Raw genomic sequence first — 19,396 nt, 5'->3', positions numbered from 1 at the left:
ACTTGGCTCTAATGGTACAATATTTTGCTCAAAGTCAGAAGGTTGCAGACTTATACTTTACATCAGAACTTATGAAAATCATGTAGGCTGACAGGTTGTGCCTTGCCATAAGAATACAGCGTTGCTGGTGACATTGATTATCAGAGAAGATAAAGCAAGGTCTCACCAGCTAGTCTAATTAATGACTGAGGCAGATGTAAAAATGCTGCAATACTATTAAAGCAAAAGGAATACTTTCAACTTTTCCTAACTCACGCTGAAAAACCAGAAAAAATAATCTTTTCATTTACCATTGTACGTGGTATCAGACTGACTATTGCTTCTCCATTTAACTATTGTGTGCACCAATAATTACTTTGATATGATCCACTTGACAATGCATTGTGAAATATGATGGGACACCAGTTTCTATAATCCCATTGTCCCATTTTGTACACCGTTCATAATGCAAGTCATTACTACAATGCTGTGGCCCTCCTTTGAAAGTATGGGATAATTTATCTCTTTGTGATGTTGTAGTAATTCACGAGTTGTGAATAAAACGATCTTTATTGGCAAATACAACTGTTAAACGTTAATGAGAGCTCTAGCAAGGAAAATATGTACAATACATATTTTCTGTATGTATTGTACATGATAAACGCAGAATTGTTTACAATTAGAAAATATGACAATTAAACATTTCTGCTGGCATCTAAATTGCAGAAGTGGAATATTGTACAGAATAATGGAGATATAATAATAATAATAATAATAATAATAATATATTTTATTGTCATTGCACATAAGTGCAATGAGATTTGGTATTCAGCTTCCATCCGATGTCATAACTTAAATAACTAATAAAAGTTTACCGAGAACATGGTTTGTAAAAAGAACATTAAAACAGTCAAAACAGTTCAAACAGACTAAAGTACAGATGTGTCTGTGTGACGTGACCACCCGAGGGAGAAAGTCCATGGGGGTGGGGGGCACTCAGCAGGGCCGGTTCAGAGCAGCTATAGCTCTGGGAATGAAGCTGTTCCTGAGTCTGGAGGTGCGGGCGTAGAAGGCCTTGTAAGTCTGATATGTGCACAGTAGGAAGCTGTCACTTAACTGTTAGCATTTCTGTATTGATTTAATATTCCCATTTATTTATATTGTGATAATTTTTCACTGCAGTAATAGTCCTAGTTATCAATAACAATGTGAACAACAATAGGCAGAAAGGTCAGAATGAGAAATAACCAACCCCGTGAAAATGTTAGTCAGAAAGAAAACTGGCTTGGTTAGTTCAGCTTCAGAATCATCTTTTGTGAAGCCAAAGATAATTACAACAATGTAACCAAACCCCTACCCAGCTCAAAGATACTTCTACCAAAACCAAATTATAGATTGAATAAGCTGCTTAAGCTTTTTCTGCAGAAAGCCATCCCTCACGTTACTTGCAGAACGTTGTTCACGTATGAAATGGTGATGGTGGTTCTGATGAGTGCCAGTTGTGGAGAGTCTACCAGGGGCCAATGATATTTGCTCAAAACTGTTCAATAATCTGGAAGAGCATGACTTGTCAAATTTGCTTCCAGCACCCTTGACATTAAAATAATCAGCCAGCCTAAAGTCATTGCTCTCATTGGGAAAAACAATAATCCCAAAAATTACCGTACAATATCCATTTTGTCCTCAGGAATTCAGATGCACTGATAAGCCGTGTGTCTGTCTTGATGTAGGACCTGAAGAATACATACACTCGGCTATAGATAGCCTCAGGAGGCAGCGCTTGCCCCAGCCTTTTTTTTTTAACATCAACACAGTGATAATGTCTTACACTAGATCCTGGAAGCTTATTAATGCTGTCAACATTGGACTGCTGACACCTGGACCCGTGGTCTTAGAAGCTAATAGCAAGTTGAATGTTTTGGAAAGCTATTTCCTGGCCTGCTATATTTGGCCCAATCTTGATTAGCATTGGATGTGTAGATTTTCATCCGTTCAAGATGGATGCTAGGAAATATATTTAAATCTCTTTCTGATACTTTATTTATGACTCTCACCCATATATCAAGACATCATATATGGGGACTGTGGTACACTGTGAAATCGACAGAAGGATGGAGGGTTGGGTGTTTATGCGTGCTATTTTCGTGATATTTATTTAGTTGTTTATCTTTTAATATTTTACCTTGTATGTATCGTTAACTTTTAGAAATGTTTGAATGGTGCACTGACTGGCTGACATTTTTAAATTTTGTTGTACATGGTTCATGTTACAATGACAATAAAGAAACTATTCTATTCTATTCTATCAAACTAGATGGAACTCTCACATATAATTGTCATCTAATTAAAATTAGCCACAAAATTAAAATTAAGGTGAATAGTCTGAAACCTGGCTGGGAGAACTTAGGGACATGCATCCAGGAACCTTTGCTTTAGTCCACTCTCCACCATAATAGTGGCCCTTGTATACCTGGCTGCAGAATACCATTCTGTTTTATGATCCTATACCTACTGCACAGTTATCATGAATGCTGCAGCATTAATCCCTTCAATGACGGACACTGATGATGACCCACTTTACATTCAACTTGATACCAATGTCCATAACATGATAGAAAATTTGTGGGCACCACCACCCTCCCCATTCTAAAATACTTTGCAAAACATCCATAATAACATCTAAATCACATTGTAAACGGCTGATAACATCAATGCACCTGGCACAACCCCATTATACAGGTGTAAGTGTAGTGAATAAATGCCTCATAACTCCTTCTGGAGAAGTAGTTCCAAGTTTGATTTTCCCTGAAGATATTGCATTTATTTGAACAATTTATGTATAGGCCATGGGCAATGTGGCCAGCTGCATCACAAATCAAAGATGCTCGATGACTCAAAATGAAGGACACAATCAAATGGACTCATCACACAAACCAACCCAATAAGGTCTATTGCAAGAGTTCTTCATTTAAGGAGGACATTGAGTCGATCTGACTGTGATTTTTATTTTGTGCCATACAAATCAGGAAAACAACCTTTGGCTTAGGAGGAATATCTATCTGAATCAGAGAGGCTTAAATCTCACTCCTGAGACCAGAGACACCCAATGCTCAGGGATGGTTCCATTCTCAAAGAATCTTTTTGATAAGATGTTCCGTGGATATTAGTGCCCCCACCCAGATGAATGTAAAAAGACCTGTAGACGCTTCTCCTTGGAGTCCTGCCCAATACTTGTCTCTCAATGATTGTTATTAAAATAGCTATCTGCTTGTTTATCCATTTGCATCTCATTGGCTCATGGTATTCACAAACTGAATGTTTTTGCCTACTTTAAAGTAGTAAGTACTTAACTGGCTATAACAAAAATTAGAGGAATCCCAAGGTACTGAAATATACTATTTAAAGAAACCTATAGCTTAATTTCTATTTGTGTCTTCCAGATGGTCAGGTAGAACAAAGGGGATGTAATTATCAAAACTCATTTACTTTCAATTCCTCCATGTTATGTGTACAGTGCAATATATGCATATCTCTGTAAGACCTTATATAGTTCATAAGTCATAGGAGCAGCATTAGGCCATTCGGTCCATTGAGTCTACTCCGTCATTCAATCACAGTTGATCTATTTTCTCCTCTCTCTCCCCATAACCCTTGACACCCTTACCAACAACAATCTATCAAATTTCTGCCTTAAAAATACCCAATGATTTAGCCTTCACAGCCGCCTATGGCATATATACTCAGCAGTGCTAAGGACTAAGTGAGACAAATTCCAGATTTATAACTATAGTGATGCAGCATAAGATTAGACTGGGAATTGCACTTTAGAACTTCTATACATTGAGCTTAATCGTTGTTATCTCTTCCACCAGGCAAAGGTACGAGATCTCGAGGAGAAATGTCGGAGTCAAAGCTCGCAATTTAGTGTTCTCTCCCAGGAACTGGAGCATTTCCGACTCCAAACTGGAAACATTGATCTATTAACAAACACGCTTGTTAACTCAGATACATCTGGATTGATCTTCCACAGCCAACCTCAGCTCCTAAATGGAGTGGAACCACCCGATGTGGAAAAAGGTAACTGAGTGAGAAAGGGATCAGGCTTACAAACCATAGGGCAGAGAATATATGAGGTATCAAAAGTTATTTTCCTTTGAAATGCAGAACTACAATCTGATCTCAGGCACAGGAACTTGACACATCCCACTTGATCTTGACGGACAACAATATTGTACAAGTTGTATCAAGTGCCTCCCGTCTGAATTTTCACATTTGAAGTTCAACATTTCCAGGCAGATTGTGATTTCAGATGGATTAGCCAGTTAACTTTGTGGTTTGCGGTACGTTAATGAGGCAAATGTGAAAACTGAAAACTCTTCCACGAAATGGGGTAGTAGATGCCTGATGGGGTGGGCAGATGGTGGTTTCTGAAGTGGTGTCATCCTTTTTCAGCTTATAAAGGGCTCCTGTGTGCTGCTAATGCATGTTCTTGAGATTCTCAAAACCATTCCAAATATCCTTCTCTGATTTGAATGGTTCATAGGAGCTATTAAGAATATTGTACTTCTTTGACGAAACTTGAGTTATTTTCTGTAGTCTAGTAATTTCCTTCTTCCAGGGCAGAGGAATATAGTAGCACTTGCATGATGCTTTATGCATTCTTGCAGCTATAATTATCTAATAGCTTTATTGAGATGATTAGAACATTAAATTGGATTAGATGCAATGAAAGAATAAGCTGATTGTCATTATCAGGGTAAAGATCAATTGCATTGCAATTAAAATTCATGTTTTTTTTTTAACCAGGGTTGTCTCATAAGAATATTTGGAATAAAAAACAAGAATTGGTCATTCGGCCCTTTATTCAACTTTCTTGCAGTAACCCATACCCCTTGAATCTCAAAACTATTAATCTCAGCCTTTAATATACTCTATAACGTTACTTCACAGTTCATTTGGATAGGGAATTCTATCTGTTCAATATCTCCTGAGTGAAGAACTTTCTTCTGATGGCCTGAATACTGTAGCTGACCCTTTATTTTGAGCGTGTAGATGCTGGTTCCAAATACCTTATCCAAGGGAAATACCAACCCTACATCCACCCTGTGAAGCAATGTCACAACTCCGTATATTTCACCAATCATTCTTGTAAACACAGGACAATATCGGTCCAGCCTGCCTAATTTCTTCTTGTCTGACAAATCCACCATCTGAGGAATCATTCTGGTTAACTCCATCTTCTCTATCTTTGACTGATTATGTCATTCACATTCAGTAACAATTGGCCATTTTTGGCTTGTCTTCCCAGCCAATATGGTAATCTTTGTATTGCATTTCAGCCAATGGCCATTTATTTAAAACTCCTCGCAATTTCTAAAAACCTTGATTTGTTTCTATAATCTCTCCCAGTCCTATAGCATATAAACCATATTATCTGTATTGTTCATAAATGACAGAAACCTAAGGAATAATGCTGTGATACCTTGCTAGTCACTCTTTACCACTTATGTTTATTACCGCCTTTCAGTGTGTCTCTGAACCTTGCTTTATAGTTCTATTTCATGCCTTCCCACCATTGACCAGTTGCATGAGATCAGGAGTTTTGATGAAATCTTTCACGTTTATTGTGAAATGGCCTGTTATTTACTTGAAGAACTATAAAATGTCTTTAGTCAAGAAACTGCACTCATATCTGCATATGTTTCATTATTTTCTGTTTTATTATAGCTTCCTAATACAACTTCTTATAATGCACTGCCACCAGGATTAATACTGCACTGGGCAACCCCACTGCTTTTTATGGGCAGTACAGTGGTGCAGCAGGTCGAGCTGCTGCCTCACTGTGTCAGAGACCTATGCTCCATCATGAGAATTGTCTTTTCTTTTAGTTGCAGAAGACATTCCCCCATCAGTTTGTGAGTCTCCAAGTCCACCTCAGGATGAGAAGAAGGAGGAAGAGCAGGAGGAAGAGCAGGTTCCCGATGAGCCGCAGGTTCAGTCAGTCACTGTCTCCCAGAAAGAGGAAGAGATCGCAACAGAAGTTGGCACCATCAGCAGCAAGATACAACCTGAATCAAACCAGAGCTCTAGCAAAGAGACTCCCAAAACAGAATTATCACAAAGCAGCCCAAAGTCTTGTACAACTCCAGAGGTTAGTGAAATTAATTGATTGGTTTACTTATTTCACAGACTGACTTTTGGTTCACTCAAATTCTAAGTATTTGCTTTCATTTTAAGTTCAAGTTCAAGTTACATTTACTGTCACATGCACTAATTGGTACAGTGAGATTTGAGTTACCATACAGCCATACAATAAAAATAACACAATACACGATAAAAAGAACACAATACACAATAAACATCCCACACAGCGGAATCAACGTTCCCACTGTGAGGGAAGGCAATTAAGGACCAGTATGACATTCTGTCGTAAGGAAAATAAGAAGCCTGATCACCGCCTACTTCTGTGGTGATCCTATTTGGAATCTGTCCACATTTGCTCTTTGCTGTTAGGCAGCATGAGTACAATTCAGTTTTAAATGGTGTAATCATTGATAGATCTGCACCAACAAATTTCATGCGCACTAACAATTTCTTTCCAAGTCTCTGCCACTGTTTCTGGCTGAATTAGACAATTAGACAACTCAGCCATGTTTGATGATGGGCAGAATTTTGGATGCAGATTTGGTCGCCCCATTACCGAGAAGATGTGGTGGCTTTGGAGAGGGTGCAGAAATGATTTACCAGAATGCTGCCTGGATTAGAGGGTTTCAGCTACATAGGGAGATGTCGGATAGACTTTTACTGTTTTCTCCAAAATGTTGGAGGTTGAGGTGAGACTTGATAAAAGTATATAGAATTATGAGGGGCATGGGTAGGGTAAACAGTCAGAAACTTTTTCCCAAAGTAGAAATGTCCAACACTAGAGAGCATAGCTATAAGGTGAGAAGAGAAAAGTTTAATGTAAACTAGACTAAGTGGGACCTGTTGGGTCCCAGCTTCACACGGGGGGGCAGTTCCCCCAAAGCAATATTCCACCTCTCCACCAATTACAATATTGCTGGCCAGTGGGGGCGGGGGGCTTTCTGGAGAGCTAGCATGGGTGTTGTGGGCCGAAGGGACTGTTTTCCAGAGGGCTAATATGGACATTGTGGTCACACTCACACACACACACACACACACACAGACACAGACACAGACACAGACGCACACACGTACACACACACAGACAGACGCTCATACTCACGCACACAATCACACACACATCATATTCACGCACACACTCACACACACATACACTCACAAACACATACACACACACTCACTGACTCTCACACCATATATTTGGCAGTAAACTTTCTTCAATACTCACATGGCTGAGCACGGCCTCTCCACTTTGGTGCTTCTGCAGTCAGCGGCATTTCCGCAATCAGTGTGACCTCTGCACTTACCGGAAATTACGCAATCAGCGCGACCTGTCCACTAACTGGAAAGTACGCAATCAGCTGGACTTTTGAACCAAACACAGTCGGACCTAATAAAGCATTTATTCCTTCTAAACACAGTCGGACCTAATAAAGCATTGCAACTTCAAGCACAGGCAGGGCAACAGTCCAAACAACTCATGGCATTGTCATTAAGGGCTAACATATCATTTATTGCAAGTACATTGCAGACTCACAGTTCAATTGATTCACAACTTAGAATGAGGGTCGTGGCCTCTCCCTCGTGATCTTGCAGAGTGACTGAGTCACGTCCAGGCATCAAGGGTTTTATAGTGGTCAAGATGAGACTTTTAATTATATTGATTTGCGAGTCAGGTTTTTACACAGTAGGTGGTGGGGACCTGGAATGCTCTGCCCAGGGGTGATGGTGGAGGCAGATACGATGGTGGTGTTTCACAGGCTTCTAGATTGGCATGCAGATTAGATGAGTTTAACTTGGCATCATATTTGGCACAATCATTGTGGGCCGAATTACCCATTTGTGTGTTGTACTGTTCTAAGTTGGGGTTAGGAGGGAGAGATAGATCAGCCATGATTGAATGTAGACTTGATGGGGCCATATGGGCTAATTCTACTCCTATCACTTATAAGTTCTATGCTAAATCACAATCAGATCTTTCTGTCTGATCTGCTGAGTTCCTCCAGCCCTTTGTGTTGCATTCAAGATTCCAACATCTACGGTGTCTTTTGTCTCCATTAAAGATGCAACACCTTGTTTTTTTGGTAATAGAAACTTACAAAAAAGTCACTTAAAACTACTAAAAGCAAATATAAAGCTAATCACTGAAAATGATCTAGCTGCTGAATGGGAGATACTGCTCAGCAAAGAAGGCTGAGTTGTATCTTATTAACCATGAATGAGTTTGAAATGAATGAACATTTGACTTCAGGTACTGACTGCTCAGTTAGGAACTAATGAATAAATAAGTCTGAAGAAGGGTCTCGACCCGAAATGTCACCCGTTCCTTCTCTCCAGAGATGCTGCCTGTCCCGCTGTGTTAATCCAGCTTTTTCTATCTATATTTGGTTTAAACCAGCATCTGCAGTTCCTTTTTACACGCTAATGAACTAATATTGCGTTAATATAGGTATTAAGTGAAGCTGATTCGCAATAAGATAAACACAAACTATTTATTATAAATCCATAACCACTAAATATTCCTTATGTTGAAAAATCATTTGATGCCTCAGGATGAAGAATTAAAATAAGAACGTATACTGGTCGCTCTTCATATTGGTCAAAGGGAAGCTACCCTTATGTGATTGTGTGTTACTTATTAATTACAGGTAGATACAGCCAGTGAAGTGGAGGAGTTGGACATTGATAATGTCTCCTCCATTCCCGAGCCTGAGAGCAGAGTCACTGCAAAATTGAAGGTGTTCATTGCTCGGTACAGGTAAATTGCTGTAATTATTGCTCCATCCTTCTTGTGAATCGTTTCCAATGACATTCCTTGATAACTAAGGAAGTATTTAATTTTTGACCTAATGCTAAATTGGATGTATATGCATTTTCTACTTGATGGAAATATGTGAAAGGAAGTCATCCCAGAGGACGTCCAACCCAACTCAACCATCTGACAAAAGTGTCTTCCTGAGCTAATCCCATTTGCCTGCATTTGGCTCTTATCCCTCTAAACGTTTCCTATCCATGTACTTGTCCAAATATATTTTGAACATTGTAATTATATCAACATCTACTATTTTCCTAGGCAGCTCCTTTCAAATACCTGTCACCTTCTGTGTGAAAAGCTTGCCTCTATGTTCCCTTTAAATCTTTCTCCATTAATCCCTTTAATTCTACCCATTTCTGATTTTGAGCAGTTAATCTTTAGGCCGAATCCCAGCCTCTGTGAAATAATAAATACAGTTCTGATTGGAGACATTTCTGTGCCTGGGATTATTGTGTCACATCTGTGAGTTTAACTATAACTTTTTCTGAATTGTGCATCTCTCTTTCAGTTACAATCCCTTTGATGGGCCCAATGAAAACCCAGAGGCAGAACTACCATTAACAGCAGGAGAATATATCTACGTATTTGGAGACATGGATGAAGATGGATTCTACGAAGGTATGACTGGTGCTAACACTGTGCAAGTGTATTATTTGTGGGGGTTGAGATGAACCCCCATAACTTCAGTGGTTGCTATCAGACTGACCAGCTGTGAAAACAAAATGAAGCTTTAGATTTTACTAAAATGTAGTCTGGATTTATTTTCAGGAGAGCTAATGGATGGGAGAAGAGGATTGGTTCCTTCCAACTTCATTGAGCGTGTATCTGATGAGGACATGTTGACGTTTCATCCTCCAGAAACCAATGATTTGTCTCACAGTTCATTCCAGGAGATGAGTTTCCACAGTGGTAGTGAGCAGAGCCTCCCACTACAGAAGAACAGCATTGAAATGTCAGAGACTTCCAGCCCCCATGAAGATCTCACTCTGCATGACTCACAGATTAAGCCAGAGAGCCATGTAAGCAATGGCTTTGAACTGAATGCAGAAGAAATTGCTGAATATAATGAAGATGTGATGCCTTTCCCCAGGAAAATGAAATTGATTAAACAACTTGCCAAAAGTATCATTATTAGCTGGGAGCCCCCTCTCGTTCCAGGTGGCTGGGGTACAATATACAGCTATAATATCTATGTGGATAAAGAATTACGGATTAATGTAAAGTTTGGTGCACAGACCAAAGCTGTAATAGAGAGACTGGACCTTAATGCTAAAGCTTACCGGATTTGTGTGCAGTGTGTAACAGACAAAGGGAACTCGGATGAAATATGTAGCAGCATGCTCGTGGGGAAAGATGTCTGTGTTGCCCCAATACAATTGAAAATCCATTGTATCACTGCAACCTCAGCGGACATTTCTTGGTTGCCAAGCAACAGTAATTATAGCCATGCTATTTTCCTCAATGAGGAAGAGTACGAAGTGGTAAAGGCAGGGTGTTACTCATGCGCACTCATGAACGACATGCAGCATCTTTGGAACGAAGGAATGGGTGACATGACCCATTCCTTCGCTCTGGAGATGCTGCCTATGGCAATGAATGAGGGAGTATTAGACTGGAAGAAAAGTACATTTGCAAATAATGGTAGACTACGGATTGAAGAATTGTAGAAAGTAAAACTCGAGGATAAAGGTATAAACTTTACTTAAAAGAAAGTTTATCTACAAATATGTATAGGTAGCAAGACTAAGCTATAATAAGTGTAGGAATAACTATGGAATCAGGAAAATGCCAACATTAAATAGTTTTTTTTTCTCCTTGGGAGAAGTTATGATTTACTGTCTCGAGCTATAATAAAGAAAGTTCCAAAAATTAATCAAGATGTGGACAACTCTCTGAACTATGTTTCATACAATAGCGTGCAGCTGAAATAAATATTGTGTGTTCGAAAAAGGTTTCAGATACAGAATGTTCCTATGTTCGGGGTACAAGGCCAGTTCCTACATTAGTTGTCAGTAGTGTCATGTAAGGATGCACAAAGCACTGGAAAAATATGCAAACGTGCAAAGGATATCATCCTGCTGTTCTGGACATAGTTTTCAATTATAAGTTCAGTTTATGTGAATTACAGTTTGTTTCCACATAACATCTTGCCAGCAAGTGTGCAGGTCCAGCCTGCCTGGGTCGATTTGTGCAGATGTAAATGTGTACCTGCTGAATGGTGTATGCACCAATCCAATCTACTTCACTTGCTGATGTAGGTCCTCCTGATGCCCCACTGGATGTTCAGATAGAAGCAGGCCCCACCCCGGATGTTGTGATAAAACATTATAGATGCTGCTCCAATTGCTAATTTGAGTCCCTGGATATGCCAAATGCAGGACAAAAGGTAACTTGGTGCTGGAAGAATATGTAGTTATCTCAAAGTTTTTATCTTATGTTTCGACAGAGTTCCAAAATTCCATGGTCCCATTTGTACTCCCTATTCAAATATCACAATTGCCCTTGCACTTTTGCCCACGTGCAATTATCGACAATTGCAATTACTGTGGATTTGATGACACATTGTGTGGCTATGTAGTTTGATTGATAGCTCAGACAAGTCCCAGCATGATTGAAACATTATTCTCCAATTCTTCAATTCTGTAAAAATAGTCAGAAGTTTTTCATTTCTTTGGATGCTGCAAATTAATTAACCTTGCACTTTTCCCACTGCTTATCGGTGAATGTTGTGCTTTGTATGAAATATAGAAAATTACTCTTCAATTCAGAAATGTCAGAATGGCTTTGGATGCTGCATGGTGAATGTTGTGCAAAATATAAAATGCTCATGCAGGGCAAAAAATCACTTGGAAAGTTTGCCCGTATTTGATGAGTAAATCTGTCCGTTTTATGGCCCATTATAAGAAGTTTTTATCATTTGTACCATTCATTGAAAACTTGCTGCATTACTCATTGACTTTCATTAATGGAATAGTAGAAGGGTTTTGGTATAACCTAGGCTGGGTTTCTCAGGACAATAAAACTTTCTTTGATTTCTTCCCAGATTATTGAAGTGATGTCCCCCACAGCTGGTAGTGTGCTCGCCAGACCCAGCCAGATTCAGCTTCTGCAGGTGTCTACGGAACTCGCTGTCCGTACCGTGTCCCCTTATGGTGAATCAATTGACTCCAACCCCATCAAAATTCCTCGAGCACTGTTTACATTTCCTTCGCACTCCATGCCGTTACAAATTGCCCCTGAGAAATGTCCCCATCCTGACATAAATGTTCCCCTCAGTAATGAATTACCCAACGTAGATTTCAGTGACGAATCTCTGTCTGGGATAACTTGTGACCAGGCTCTGACTATTGACAGTGCCACAAGCTGCAATGGAAATCAACAGGAAAACTACCCATCTGAATTTAATACTTTAAGTCAGGTGGATGATACAAAGCCAAACATTGAAGAGCCACCATGTGTCCAAGAAGACATCAAAATGACAGAAAATTTGAAGGTAAATTCCACTTGGGAGCAGCTGTGTGCTGGACTATAGGGAGCTCAATTAATTATTTCATTGAAACAATTTGTGCATTATTTGGTGTTTTACAGTATTCTGTTAATAGAAAGTAGTTAAAAAAAATGTTTGAACAGTTACACTACCTCTGATTGCTTTGGTTTCAGTTACTTAACTTGGAGCAGTAGCTATTTTAGCCAACTGATCTGGGTGTTGACATTTTAAAGTACTAGTTTGGGTGAAAGATTACTTTATCCAAACCCTTGTCTGTGTATTTGCCCCGGTTCATGAAGAATGAGTCTGTTTTTGACAAAGAAGCTTGCGTTCTGCAACATGGCTGCTGATCTGTTTCTACTAGCTGGTTTAGGAGGCAAATTGTTTTGCTTTCTGGCTTGATAAGAGGCTTGCCTCAGTATGTAGTTTAGTTGCGGAAAGATTAGAAATCTGCTTTGTAACAGTTGCAATGTTTTAATGTATTTAATTGGTTAGGAAGCATTTTTAGACATTTTAATGTTATGAAAAACAATATAAGAAACAACAGGTCTAATGCCATAAGAGTGGATGTATCTATTAGAAACATAGAAAACATAGAAAATAGGTGCAGGAGTAGGCCATTCGGCCCTTCGATCATGGCTGATCATTCAGAATCAGTACCCCGTTTTCTCCCCATATCCCTTGATTCCGTTAGCCCTAAGAGCAATATCCAGTAAATTGAATACATCCAGTAAATTGGCCTCCACTGCCTTTTGTGGCAAAGAATTCCACAAATTCATAAGTCTCCGGGTGATAACCTTTTTCCTCATCTCAGTCCTAAATGGCCATTCCCTTATTCTTAAACTATGACCCCTGGTTCTAGATTGGGAACATTTTTCCAGCATCTAGTCTGTCCAATCCCTTAAGAATATCTATAAGATTGCCTCTCATCCTCTCAGTTCCAGTGAATATAAGCCCAGTTGATCCATTCTTTCATCGTATGTCAGCCCCGCCATCCCGGGAATTAACTTGTTGAACCTACGCTGCACTCCCTCAATAGCAAGAATTAACTGATATTCAAATTTTATTCACTCCTTTTTTTTTCGTCATTGGGTCTTGATCTGAACTCTATGAATAACCACTTTCAAAACTGGGATTAATTGCTTGCTTCCCATGAAATTCTGTTATTTTATTTATTGTGACATTGAATATCATCTAATAAGAATTAGAAATAGGTGTGAGTTAACACAATCGATTCATTATTTTGCAGGCCGGTGCTGCGGGTTTATTCGAATACAGTAAAGAGAACAAAGATGAAGAACACTTGAAAGATGTCACAGACCATTTGGAAAATGCTCAACTAAAGAGGTCTGTCGCCTTTATTGAGGAGTTCCTTGAGGACTTGGAGCAGAAGGAAAATATTGACATTAAGGAAGATTCTAATTGGAACCATTTGGAAAGTGATCCCAGGGATCAGACGATGGAGATAAGAACTATACGAGCACCAATCAATAGAACCCAGGAGTCCAAAGAAGAGATAGAATGTGATGTTTCCCCGACTAATATTAGGGTTCCATCCATTGAGGAATTTCTGTCAGATATCGAATTAAAGGAGGAGAAAATACATGTTTCTGTGGATGAAAAGATGATTGAAGAGGGCCAGCTTGGATCTGAAGTAAACCACCTGGTATGTACGGAATTATATTACAAACCTACCGGCAACAATTGCTGTTATTTATCTGAGAGTTCCAGTTGTATTGAGCTAGAAAGGTAGGTGAAATGAGAGTGGACTATGAAGTATTCATGTTCAATATTTCCTGTCATCTTAGGACTCTTTTACACATCCAGGCCTGACTAATCAAAATAAAACTTCAATATAGGAGGTGAAACAATTAAATTAGTATATTAGGTTGTCATCCTTTATAGACTGAATAGGCCAAATTAATTGTCTCCTCTTGTGACATGCGAATCCTATGATTTATTCTGTTTTCAGGTAGCCATGGAAATAAGTTACCCTTGAATCATGCCCTCTCAACCTGAAACCTGTCCAAACACAGACCAGATCACAAGGAATAAAATGACAATGAGTTTGGCTAAGCTATTTAACATCAACACGATTCACAATGTGTTCTGCGTCATAGCTCCACAACTGTAGTAGATTTTAAATATGTTTGAAACAGTGCAGATGACAAACTGGATGGCAGAATGTGTGCAAAACACAAAGTACTGGAGTAACTCAGCAAGGCAGGTAGCATCAATGGAGGGAATAGATAGGCAACATTTTGGGTCGGCACCCTTCTTCATCTTTTCTTCAGCACAGTAGTGCAGCAATAGGGTTGCTGCCTTACTGCACCAGAGACCCGGGTTTGATCCTGACTATGGGCGCTGTCTGTATGGAGTTTGCACGTTCTCCTTGTGACTGGATTTGTGAGACTGATTAGCAGAATTTGTGGGTTGATAAACGTTGCCTATTTCCTTTGCTCCATAGATGCTGCTGCACCTGCTGAGTTTCTCCAGCTTTTTTGTGTACCTTCTATTGGTGTGATGACATTTTGTTCTATGCATTTGAGTCCATGTGTGACAAGTACATGAACAAAAAGTGCTTTGCACCTGTAAAATAAGTTAGAAGCCTTCCTTGCAGTAAATGGTGGTGAAAGTAATTCTGAGAAAAACGGGTGTTTATCTTTAGAGGCTTCCTTTTGCAGAAACTAATTTCCCAGATATTTGAATGCAGAAAGTTATCTATATAGAAAAAGAGGTGAGTGAAATTATTTAAATGATGGAAGATGTCTATAAGGATCGAAAGTTTAACTTAGTACTACTATCCACCTTTTGTATTGTGTGGAAGTTCTTAAGGAAGTAGAAATTTCACTGACTATCTGGATCACCGCCATGCTGTACACCTGCAACCTGTGTTTTGCTTATTTTGGGCCACATGCCCTTGGTGCACATCAGGTGGCCCAGACTTGTAGCCTATATTTCTATCAAAATTAAAAATTTGGGCGACATTTAAGCGACAGCCTAAAAAGAGGTTGTCGCGTCATGGTCGGGTCGTGACGCGTGATGACGCACGCACAACGCATGGTAATGCACGGTGCTTCCCTGTCGCCCCAGGATTATGGAATGTTCAAAATCCTGGGGCGACTTTTGGGTGTCTCATCACGTCGTGCGCCCTGTCACACGCTGACTATGCTGTCCTGTGGGTGACGCCCGGTTAGGGTTTGGATTAGGGTTGGGGTCAGGGACCACAGATGGGTTGTAAAATATTCTTCCTTCAATGCATGGACTTTAAACATTAATATATTAAAATTAATACAATAAAATCAATTGTGCAAATGAAAAGATGTCTGAGTCGTTCAGTTTTATTTATAGATGTATTGGTCCGCTTCCAGATCCGATCACCATCTCTATAACTTTTCACAGGGATGGATTCAGTGAGTGTAGACTGAACTCCCATCTCCCCTCTTCCCCCTCCCGTCCCCACCCCTCCTTCTCCACTCCCCCCTACCCTTCTCCCCCCCCCCCCCCCCCTCTTCCTTTCCCCCCCCCCTTCCTCCCTTCTCCATGCTCCACTCTTCTCCCCCTTATCCAGGCATGTGGTAGGACAATCCTACCACATGCCTGGGACTAAGAAAAGCTAAGTTCGCTGTAACGGTGTTTTGTCCTTTCTGTCAAAACTCTGAGACGCTAAGTTGTGAAGGAAAGAAGCTATAATAAATGTAGGGAATGAGTTGTGCATTCCTTGAGGTGGACACCAGACACACTGTTCTCATCGAATTTCCCAACTGAATGAACCTTGCTACATTTTGTGCATTCACATCTTTTGTTTTTAAACTAGCACGTCGTTAAAGCTGACAACCATGAAAATGAGGATTATCCTCCAGACAATAGTCGCGGCTCAGACCTCTCCGATATCATGGAAGAAGATGAAGAAGACCTGGGATCAGACTCACAAGCCAATGACGATCTACAGAAACATGAAAACAACTTAAACAGAGAGAACTCACTGAAGGTACCATCTATTTGGACATTAACTTTTTGCATTTACTGTTACTTGAGAAAGGCTTATGCAAAGATAACTGAGGGACCTCAGATTGAAGTTTGTAATTTCTAAATAGCATATTGTTACTTCTCTTTCTTCAATTTTCTGACATCTCTCCTGGGGCTAAGTATAGATAAGTCTCAGTTGAGTGCATATGAGAAACAGTGCACTATTGGGATGTAGCAAAATGCATGAATCACTGCGTTCTGACAGATAATCCTCACCCAAATATGGTTGCACATACATGGATATATGTTTAGACATTGCTGTAATGTTCAGTGGCTCAGTGGATTAAACCTGCAGGAACAGTGGTAGTCACTAACCCTGTAAACAAAAGCTGCAGGAAGTGTGATGTTCACTAAACCAGTGTTCGGAACCTGCAGGAAGAGTGGTGTGGATGGAACCAGCAGGAACAATGGTGTTCATCAGCTCTGTGAATGAAATGTGTAGGAACAGTGGTATTCACTGGCCTGGTAGACTACTCCTTCTAGCACATCGCTGATTCCGCAAACCAAACTGCAAGGAACAGTGTAGCTCACTGATCCGGAGAACTATCTTTTCTCATTATTGTTATCTGATTTTAGCAGAATAGAGCCCAACTTCAGTCCGATATCGTGAACACTTGGCATTCATGACACAAAAAGTGTGTTTTGTCCCCAAGTAATAAATAGTTGCTTTGTTGTAGACAATCCAATAACTTATGTGTTTGTTGATATAATCAAAAATCCTCAGGTGTTGTTACCAACAATAAGGTTGCTTATCTCAGAAGGTGACACAGTATCAATAGACAAGTGTTCCTGGCCTTTATCTTTCCTCTGATGTTACCGATTGATCAATTAATTGGACAAGACTCGCTTTATGTTGACTTTTGGTGGCAGCAGGGAACGACCCAGTCATGGAAGGAATGGAAAGAAATAAGCTATTTATAGCTGGGCAGGGCAGGTATTCTACTTCAGTCTGTGCTGTGTAGTTGGCTGCTTCTCAGTTTAGTGATTGCAGTGAAAATGCAGACAAATGGGAACAGCTCCATGCGGAACTAACTTGAGAACAGGATGTCACGATCCTAGGACATATTGAGTCAAAGAGTTGTCCAGCAAAGAAACAGACCCTTCAGCCCACCGCATCTGTGCCGACCATCATGCATATCTATACTGATCCTACCTGCTTGCATTAATTCCATATCCCTCTATATACCACTCATTCAAGTACTTATCCAGATGCCTCTAAAATGGTGTTACTGTTCCTGCCTCCACCACCACCTCAGGCAGCCAATTCCATTTCAAATAGCCTTTGTTTGAAAAATATACACTTCAAATCCTCTTTGAATCTCCTTCCTATGCCCTCTTAGCTTAAACACTCCACCATTGAAACAGACTCTGGCTTTCTACCTTGTCCAGTCATTATTTTTCATACTTATATTTACCACGTATATCAAGATAATTTAGATTAAATAAATGTATCGACTGCATTTGTGTAGCCAATTGTAAGTTTCAGTTTTATAACTGATTTATTAAACTGCATAAGAAACTAATATTGTAATCACAACTTACCTTATTATTCTAGTGGATTTGGAAAATCAGATTGAATGGAGATGTGGTGGACAAAGAAGCAGTATGCTACTGGGATACTGGAACTCTTCTGCCTTTATGAATGGAATTACTCTTTCTAAATAAACATTTGACTCTACAAATAGTTACTGACCTGGCCCTGAATGTTCACTCATGATACAAATGATTTTTTTACATTGGGACTGTATTTGTATCAGTACAAAGATAACAGTATAAAGATAGGAGGGAATACATTTTGGAGTCCTGAACATAGACTCTGACACCCATGGCACCAGTTCAAATGTGCACAAGGAGAGTAGCTTCTGATTCCCACCTATCATCCTACGTGCATTAGACAACGATTCCCACCTATCATCCTACCTCACGTGATGAATCAGTGCTACTCCATGATGAACAAGGTCTAAAAGTAGCAAGGGCACAGAATATACTCTATTCATTAACGAGAGTGGCTTGGTAGCATCATTGCAGACTGAGTTGGTTGGGTCCTGAAGGAGATGGATACCAGACCAGATTTGCATCAGGGAGTGAGTGAACTAACAAGATGGATGTACCTACTTGCCCTAATGTCACCGATCTATCTGTCTGTGAAAGCATTTGTAGAAGTGACCCTTGTAGGTACAAGTATTGTCCTCACATTGAGAATATAATGTATTGTGTGGTATTACAAAGAGCTACATGGGACAAACTGAGGCAGATCTAGCTGTTAAAAACTGGGCAATAATGTTCTGCTGTGGTTCATCAGCAGCAACAAAAATGTACCCCACCACAATCTGTAACCACTTACCAGGCTCACCATTACTCTGCTATAACGTTCAAGGCAGAGGATCAGCTACTGTTCAGTTAGAAGTGCAGAAGGGCATGACACCAGCTGTATCATTCATATTAGGTACCCAGCTACTCGGGACTGTAACACTGGGCAACATGCTTGCAACACAGAAAAATCAACATGCCAATCGACAGTCAGGTGATCTCACCACAGATCAGATCAAAGCTCTGCAGTCTATAATCTCCAGTCATGAATAGCGGTGGACAATTAAGCAACACTTGGCTGGGCGTGCGATTGCCAAAGAAAAGGCTGAGTTGCTCACAACCATGTTGAGCCAAAAGTGGCAAATGGCAGATTCTCAATCTCTTCATGTCTCCACTAGCACAGATGAAAGTCTGTAGCCAATTTAAATCCCTCTACACAATATCAAAACCTGGCTGAGAGAGCTGAAAACAACAAAAGATAGACTACAAGTCAGCTGTGGCACTGAAGATCTGCGCTTCAGAACTAGCTGCACCTCGAGCAGAGCTATTGGAGTGAATTAACAATGCTGCAGTCAACTTGACAATAAAAAAATCACCTAGGTATAGCCCGCTCACGAAAAACAGTGCGACTG

General features: G+C 40.0%; 1 protein-coding gene across 1 annotated transcript in view; it reads left to right on the top strand.

Moving 5' to 3' along the window:
- The window catches only part of LOC129710466 (peripheral-type benzodiazepine receptor-associated protein 1-like), a 134,259-nt gene that overhangs the window by 80,200 nt on the left and 34,663 nt on the right, over positions 1-19,396 (top strand). Inside the window, exons 13-21 of the mRNA XM_055657421.1 lie at positions 3,852-4,062; positions 4,786-4,857; positions 5,850-6,130; positions 8,772-8,881; positions 9,447-9,556; positions 9,707-10,463; positions 11,951-12,431; positions 13,675-14,091; positions 16,243-16,416. Of these exons, the coding sequence (XP_055513396.1) occupies positions 3,852-4,062; positions 4,786-4,857; positions 5,850-6,130; positions 8,772-8,881; positions 9,447-9,556; positions 9,707-10,463; positions 11,951-12,431; positions 13,675-14,091; positions 16,243-16,416 (2,613 nt within the window). The remainder of the gene's footprint in view (positions 1-3,851; positions 4,063-4,785; positions 4,858-5,849; positions 6,131-8,771; positions 8,882-9,446; positions 9,557-9,706; positions 10,464-11,950; positions 12,432-13,674; positions 14,092-16,242; positions 16,417-19,396) is intronic.

Source organism: Leucoraja erinacea, chromosome 28 (assembly GCF_028641065.1).
Source record: "Leucoraja erinacea ecotype New England chromosome 28, Leri_hhj_1, whole genome shotgun sequence".
Classification (NCBI taxonomy): domain Eukaryota; kingdom Metazoa; phylum Chordata; class Chondrichthyes; order Rajiformes; family Rajidae; genus Leucoraja; species Leucoraja erinaceus.
This window is presented reverse-complemented; position numbering and strand designations above follow the sequence as displayed.